General features: G+C 39.9%; 1 protein-coding gene across 1 annotated transcript; it reads left to right on the plus strand.

Annotated features, from left to right (window-relative positions):
• Window positions 1–5,770: 5,770 nt before the first annotated feature.
• LOC131884167 (GATOR complex protein Wdr59-like) lies at window positions 5,771–8,474 on the plus strand (the record flags this gene model as incomplete). Its single annotated transcript, XM_059231851.1, is given in 5 exon segments — window positions 5,771–6,260; window positions 6,336–6,652; window positions 6,731–6,996; window positions 7,062–7,245; window positions 7,308–8,474. Coding segments are annotated over 5 exon segments (2,154 nt in total), but the record flags the coding sequence as incomplete, so codon positions are not given.

Consider the following 8,474-nt stretch of genomic DNA (forward strand, 5'->3'; position numbering starts at 1 on the left):
GAATGGAAACGTGCTCAGAACACGACGAAAAGAATGGTATACTCGAAGCAATGTTCTTTTGTTTCCTTCTCGTGGTAAAGACGGGTGGGATGAAAGTGATGTTTTTTTGCTAACTAAATCTAAGTAGTGACACTTTAAAACCCTAAATGGGACAGTAATATGTAAAATTGAACGGATTGTAAAAAATTATTGTGATCCAATGAGAAAAATAATCTCGCAATAAGGACTTATAAAAACATGGAAATTGTCCATTTGTCTTAATTCCGTAAAAGCAAAAGACGGTACTCTAGGACTCCTCATTATGGAACTTGAAATGAACCACAGCACATCAGTTCATGTAAGACTAGCAGACGAGTGCTATTGCTCACTAGTTGTAAAAATAACTACTAATTTCACACCTCATCTTGTCAAAGTATTGTTGAAGATTTAGTAGGTAGCTGGATTATCTGGTGTTGCTCTCAGGAAAAAAATGAACCATAAAAAAAGCGAATAGCATGGTACAACTACGATTTTTCAAAGGTTTGAAACAAGATAGACACTGATCAATGACTAAAATTTAATATACAAGTAGGGTGACACTAAAACACTTTTCAAACCGAAGTATGATAAAATAAAAACGATAAATCTTTTCTCTTACAGTGACGGGAAGTACATTCTCCGTTGAAATATGGAAGCCGTCAAAAAACTGCCAGAGTCCTTTACTTTTGTGTGTGTTTAGTTAACACGTGACAATGTATTTTTCATTGAATTGGGTGGTCATGTCACCGGCTCGTTCCAAAGATGGGTGGAATGCAGCAGTAGACGATATAGTAATACTTTTTTAACTTAATCATCACAGACCCTGTGGGGCTTAGATTGAGCTGCAATCATTGGTTAAAGCATAGCTTCGTAATCCTTATGTAAAATAAGTCAACTCTATTGGAAACAACAATTCCATGTCCCATACGATTATTCTGTACAATGACTTCAACATGATTAGAAACACTCTCGTAAATACACAAGTATTGATAACTGTAATTTCCGTGTCAAATCTAAGTGGCCCAGTTGCATTTGTTATTGTCATGTGTGCCTTTTAAAAATACCAAGTGTCGAAAAAATCAAATTATTGTCGTTTCTTGGCTAGCCAGGGTAGCTAACAGACTCCAAGACTCCATTTAAATCATAGTTCGCTTCACCAGACTTGAAATAAAAGGAGGAAAACAGTTTAGTATCGAAGGATCTATCTGGAAGCACCCACAAAATTATGTATGCTCTATTTTTGCTAGAATCCCTGATTATTTATATTGAGGCTTGCGCCTGGTGTGGCACCATCTGTGAGTGAAATTTTGATTTGATGGCCAATTCAGTCTCATTTTGGCCGAGGACCCAAAACAAGGCACAACCATGATGGCCCCAAAAACGATCTTTTTTGCTCCCAAAGGGCAAAACAGTACTTAACATTTTGCACATATCAACATCAAATTTCATATTTATTAATTTCTAGTTCAATAAATACAGCTGTATGTTCAGATGGGAGTATACACGTTGGTCAAAAGAAATGAATTAAGAAAATTTACATTTAAGTAATGAATTAATGATTGAAAAAATTCACTTTGAATTCAATGATGCCCCTCAAAGGTCCCTTGTAACCTGAAATAAAAATGATACTTACTATTGAGATGGCCTTGCTTTGTTAATGCCAATTCTATAGGAACTTACAAAATCATCATTAGGTCAATTGTGGTTTTCACAAGGACTTTGAAAATCAAATATTGGAGTAAGGTTTTATCACGATCTTTACCGATTTCTCTAATATTACTATCTGGATAGGGTAAGAATAACATTCTTTTCCTAAGAATGACCAAGGAATTTACAAAAATCTAGATTTTAGAGACGGTGCAATCGTGACCAACAACGTTTTCATCAGGTTAATCCACAAAGGAGATAAAAGAATGATGTTGTTATTACCCTATCCAGATATCAGGGCAGCAGTAACAAAATTACAGTAATTCGTTCCTTTTTTAGAAAAAGGGACTGTAATCCCGTTACAATTTAAAANGTTCCTTTTTTCACGCTCCAGAGTGGCATTTAATTTTTCATTTCTCTCTTTTCAAACGAAGAAACTCGAAGCTTTTGGGCAATCTTAACAAAAAATTCCACTTTTTGATATTTTCAAACATCCTAGAGAAAGTGCTTGCTTCAAAAAACCAATAACGAATGTGTTTACTGGTTTCAGATCTTTTTAAATTTGAACTGCTTTATTGTTTATATCTCTTCGTTCACATTCCGTCGAACTAAAAGACCTGATTCAGAGCGAAATTTTCCTTTGGCTTAAGCGTGCTACATAAAATCTCTCAAATATCCACGAATAAATCGATGACTTTAGGCTAAGGGTTCTAACAAGGAAGTTTTATAAGCTCGAGATTTTGTAATACTGTTTTCCCATCTTGACTTTTTGTGTCATGGTTGCAAATGTTCAACAATCTCAATTGTTGAGCCTAGAAAAAGATCTCAGTTTTAGACGTGAAATATTCTGAGCCCCCCCAAAATATCTCAGTTGTAAACGTGAAATATTTAAATGATACTTAGCTCGGTAACTAAAGGTTCTTGGTGAATGAGAGCAATATTCCCTTAGAGGAAATCTTTTTCCTATTTTATTGATAAAAGGCTAATTTTGTACCCCAAATAGTTCTTGAGCAACTTGCACATGTTTCACATCAACTCATTTGTCCACGATTTGCTCAAACGCACTGCAGTTCAAATATTTAATCAAATACTGTCTGAAACGCCATTTTTGATAAGATTTCGAAAACTGTTTCAAATAACAGCAAGAAAAATATACCGAAGTCAGTAGGTCAGTTTTCTTACAATTGATTGTTCAAAAAAGCGAAATTCATATTGCGACCTGACCTAATTTATGATACCTCAACTTTGTCCGAATTCGAAATCCCCACCCTAAATATATTCATTTTGATTTTTTTAAAATGCCTTTCGCCTTCCGGGTTTCAAATTTCAAAAAGACATGAGGCAGGTTATTGCCATAGGATTGATACTGGTTAAGTAGTCCAAATTTTGGAAGAAAATGGTTTTCCTAATACGTATATACCGTACTTTCATTGCCTTGGCCAATAATGGGAGTTTTGCAGTGCCAAGCAAATAAACAATGTTAATGCCCAAAAGTATAACATGGTGGCAAGAAAGCTTCAATTTTGAGTAAAAAAGTAACCATCATTGAGTAAAGTATGGTCTGGATGAGGCAAAACCCCTGACGTATTGGTCATCTACAGTATAATTTAAGCAAAGGTAATTCTAACGAGTCAAGGCATTACCTTTTTTGGCGAGTAACGGTTGTGTAAGGAATGGCTCTTTTTGGACAAAGTAAATGTACGTAAGTGTAATCCGTTCCTTTTAATGAGGAACGACGAACGCTCTGCCACATATGTAGATTAGAAACTTTGGCAAAGATCTCGATACAAACTTTCTCTATAACGGCGTAAAGACTTTCACAAGTCCTTGTGAAGACTGCAGTGGAATTGTTTGTTTAATGTTGCTGATGTCTAAGTTGAGCACTTAGATGATCTTGTAGTCACAGATCAAGATGCTTTAGCATCCATCAGGGACTTGAAGCTTTCAAGTTCTCCTGGCCCTGATGGTGTGACATCTCAGTCTCTGATGAGATGCTCAGAGGTTCTTGCTCCTGTTTTCTCGTACTTGATGCAAGTTTCCATCCTTTCTGAAGCTAGCTCATGTTGTTCCGATTTTCAAAGGTCGCTCTCCAATAACTGTTGGTCGATTTCTCTCACTTCAATTATTGCGAAGGTGTTTGAGGAGAACATGACGTCCAAACTTGTAGAGTTTCTTGAAGCCCATGAAGTCACTCCTCCTCGCCAGCATGGGTTCCGAGCACATTTTAGCACGGTTACCCAACTGAACATATAAATCAGGTTATTGAGGGATTAGAGAGCCATGAATCAGCTGATGTAGTTTATCTCGATTTGCCTTGGCCTTTGACAAGGTCGATCATGGTCCATGAGATTGGAATCCAAGGCAATGTTCTCAATTGGTTAACAAGTTTCATTTGTGGTAGGAAGCAATTGGTAAACGTCGAGGGATCCCTTAGTGACATACCTGATGTCATGTCGGGCGTTCCTCAAGGCACCATTTTGGGTCCTTTCCTTTTCATTATCTTCATTGCTCCGCTTCAGAAGCTTGTTAGTACTAAGGTCAGTATCTTTTCCAATTGAAGTTGGGGAAAGCTGTTCAAATGTGTGGTTGAATATATCGCACATTTAAGTCCAGAGACAGCATCACGATGATAAATCTGTACAAGTCGATTGCTCAACCAAATCTTCAATATGCTTCACCCATTTGGGCTCCAATGAGTTCAGCAGGTTTGCAAAAGCTCGAACAAGTCCAAAGATGTTTCGCTAGGAACATTACAGGAATGAGAGAGCTCTCCTCGTATTGGGAAAGGCTAGAAACGTTGGGACTGTAGTGTACAGCATTCACCGAAGGTTCGAAAGGTATCATACTGCACGTCTTCAAATGCATCCATGAGCTTTGTCCCAACTTGTCAATTCTAGAGGCTTAACGTGCGTTCTTCAATCCATCGAGAATCCAGGCTAATTAAAACAATGAAGTCCAACTCTCTTCTTTCTCGGGCTGCTTTCAAATATTCGTAGGTTTATGTAGGCTTTGATCCAGTAGCAGGATTAAAGTCAGACTTGGACAAGTTTTTTAATTAAGCGCCTGATCAACCTTATTTTTAAGGGTTAGTCAGATCCGCCATTTCTAACTCCTTGGACGATCATATTCTGACGAAACTTTGTCCCTTTTGTACTAATGTGATGAAAATGTTGTTGGTCAAGATTCAACGTCTCGAAACTTCAAAATTCAGACACAGAACCCAAGTGAAGATCATACGATGATTGACCCCACAATCCTGCAATACCGGGCAAGTATCACCTAATCGTCACTAGCAGTGAGATGTTAAAGTTTAGCAAAGCCATGATTTGATTTTATAACAATATTGGGACATGGTTTTGGGTGACCTTTAGCATTGTTTCGTGCGTGGGTTTTGACGGGATTGAAAATCTCTGAGAAGAGTTTATTTTTAAGTATCTCTTGAATTAATGGAAAATCAGCTACGAATCGTACCTTTTTTTCCTGGAGTACATTCAACCCGAGCTCTACATTAATCAAAATCAAATGGTTGATCGTCCTTGATTCTTCTAATATTTGATTGTTCATCGTAAGTTACTCAACGTTCTATAATTGAAAAGTACGAAATTTCTCAGCAATTCACAAGCACGATCCGAAGGATGATGGTACGGAAACAAGTGACAAGCTGATTGGGTGGAGCACAGAAAACGGACACATCGGGCATGCCCAACGAATCAGTTTATACACTTCTATTCGAATTCATTTCAGAACTTAGCGTCATGGAAAATTTCAACAACACTCCATTTGTCGCGATCATGGCAACAACTCTAAACGCCGAAAGTTCGTCATTTCCGATTTATCTTTCTTACTCAGTTCTTAGGTGAGTCCAATTTATCACATTGGAACTTAATTATGATACGTTAAATGTCGATTTGGATACATTTCCGAGAAGAGTTAAGTCGCTTGAAATTAAAAATGTTTGAATTATTTGGTGACTTCCAAGTGCCTCTTGAAAAGAATGGAGAAATAACAGAATTGCTCTGATTGTTTCTCATTTTAACCAGTGCCAAAGTACATGGCCTCAATGAAAGGTTGCGTGAGAAGTCAAGTTCGGACACTCTGGATTTCAGTTCCAGTTTCGCCGTCCTTCACAAGTAGGCATTGACAAAAAGAAAGGCCAAGGCATATTGGAAAGGGCCTAGAGGGTGGTGAACACAAGAATGGAGAAAGCCCGCTATCTTACCCGCTTGCTCGATTCACTTGACCAAGTTTGACGAAGGCTTTTGAGAGAAAATCAGCTGAGAGTACCGATTTGTCTTTTGACGTTTATTTCTGCGTTACACCACTTCCATCTAATGAGGAGGAAGAGGGTGACGTGTCCAGAACTAAAGGATTAATAATGGCACAAGACACAGCGTCTACAAGTGGAGCTTCAAATTCGCAAGACCGCGTCCTTTCCTCCACTCTAAGTCGACAATGGAGCTCGGAAATCATTTCAGCCGAACATATCGACCTTCAGGCCACGGCCATGGGCCTGGATTGCTCTGGACAGATAGTTCTCTTAGGAGGCAAGAAATATTTGGGCTTGGTTAAGCTTGACTACGAGACCCCAACTTTGGGTGAGTTAGAGCTCTGGCATTGGAATGGCAATAGAAGAGATCGTGTTAGTGCATACGTAATCCATTCATTTTCAGAGGTTACGTCAAAGTTGAATCGACCCACGACGAAATGGGAAGCTTGCAAAATCAGTTGGAATCCGGATATCGGGTCGAAAGAGGTGGTGGGAATGGCTTGGAACGACCGGGTGGAGTTGTTCAAAGTGCAACCACATTCTATTGCCTCCATGGATCAATTGCGCTTCCATTCCCGCGTTATCACCGATTTTGATTGGAGCTATGAAGACCCGAATGTCCTTGCATCGGCTTCGCTTGACAGCTTGGTGTATCAATGGGACATTCGCGAACCATCTACTCCAGTATTAACCCTCAATGGAATGGTGCCAATCACACATGTACGTATTCGTACCTAAACCTATAAGGCAGTCTTGCCTAGGTGTCAGAACTTCTTATCGTATACTTGAATCTTTTAGGTTCGATGGAACAGACACAATCCACATCACCTTGCTACTACCCATGAGGGCGAAGTCAAAATCTGGGATAATAGACGCCTCGATATGCCCACACGATTTATCAGTATGCAGTCTTCCCGTATCCTCAGCTTGGATTGGAGCCGCAATTCGGCCCATAAATTTGTGACCAGTGGTCAAGATTGCACTGTCAAGTGTTTCGATCTCGCAACCGACCACAAGAATCCCAAAAAAGTACTCAAAACCGCTGCTCCTGTTCTCCGAGCCAGGTGAGAGCCAACTACCAAAACGTCCAAAATCTCTTACTTTCATTGTTTTTATTTTGCTTTCTTAGATACACACCATTTGGAGAGGGCTTGGCCACAGTCATTATCCCACAATTGCATCGTAACGATAATACATTGTTCTTGTGGAACTCTCAACATTTACAGTCACCTGTTCATTGTTTCTTCGGGCATAAGGATGTGATCCTTGATTTTGACTGGCGGCGACTAGAAGGAAGCGATGACATGGAAATGGTAAAACCTATGCGTGTTGAAGCCAGAAAACAGTGTTGGATAGAAATATGTCGATTTTTCAGATTACGTGGTCCCGAGATCACACTTTGAGGCTGTGGCAAGTACCAGTTGCTCTTCAAAACCAATGCGGTGGAAAAGGTTGTTCAACAAAGACTTCAGTCTCAAACGAAAGCGATTGTGACGAGAAAGAAGATGACGACATCAACAATTACGAGGAGAAACATGACAATAGCCATCCACCGCCCTTGGAGCCCCAAGATTCCTTTGAAGAGCTGGATGTCGACAAAACCCTCACCAGATCGGGTGGATTAGAACTGCTCAAAGAAGAAGAGGAACAACAACAGCAATTGCAAAATAATCTCGATACTGCATTCATAGTACCCTCCAGAGAATCGACTCCGTTGCGACAGCTGGAGAGGAAGAATTCCAGTATTTTGGCTCAAGAGTTCCAGTCTTTAGACATGAGTCGCATCAAATACATCACCATTGAAAACCTAGACTGGGCTAGACGGACTTGTCGACTCTCGGCCAGTTTCCTTGGCAAGATCACATTTCATAAAATATTCCTCAGAATCACGTTTCAACGTGATTATCCCCTATCATGCCCAATGTTCGCGATTGGACGAGGAACTACCCTGGACAGTGCCAGTAAAGCTTCTATTGTCGACGCCATGAAAATGACAGCTGGCCAACATGTTCGAAGAAATTTGATCTGTCTGGAGCCGTGTCTTCTTCAACTAGAGGCTTTGATTGATCAGATGAGAAAAGGCGGTGGAGGCGAGTCCTTTACATCATCGTCAGATATCCTCAGCATGCGGAATAGTCTACCGGGACAAGGAGAAGCCTTAAAAAATAACACGCCACCTCCAAATCCATTTCCTTTGGCAGTTGATGGCAATCCGGAGATGTTAGAAGGTGACATGGGAAATTTGCCAGACAGCAATGTACCCTACCCCAAATTAAGTGGAGCTCGATTTTGCTCCAATGACTTGTTGGTATGTTTCTGCCAGACTGATTCTGTGTCAAAAATGGTGAGGAGTTCGCCTGGAAACACCTTGATTTTGACACCTCGAGCTTTGCCAGCCTTCGAAACCTCGTACCATCTCACGCAACAATTGGATATAATGAATGGAATGAGACCTATGAATGCTCGAAGCGGCCAATTTAGACAGAGTCCAAGCAAATATCAGAGCTCTTCATCGAACTTGACGTGTAACAGCTCGTCCTCG

Source organism: Tigriopus californicus, chromosome 7, assembly GCF_007210705.1.
Source record: "Tigriopus californicus strain San Diego chromosome 7, Tcal_SD_v2.1, whole genome shotgun sequence".
Taxonomy (NCBI): Eukaryota; Metazoa; Arthropoda; class Copepoda; order Harpacticoida; family Harpacticidae; genus Tigriopus; species Tigriopus californicus.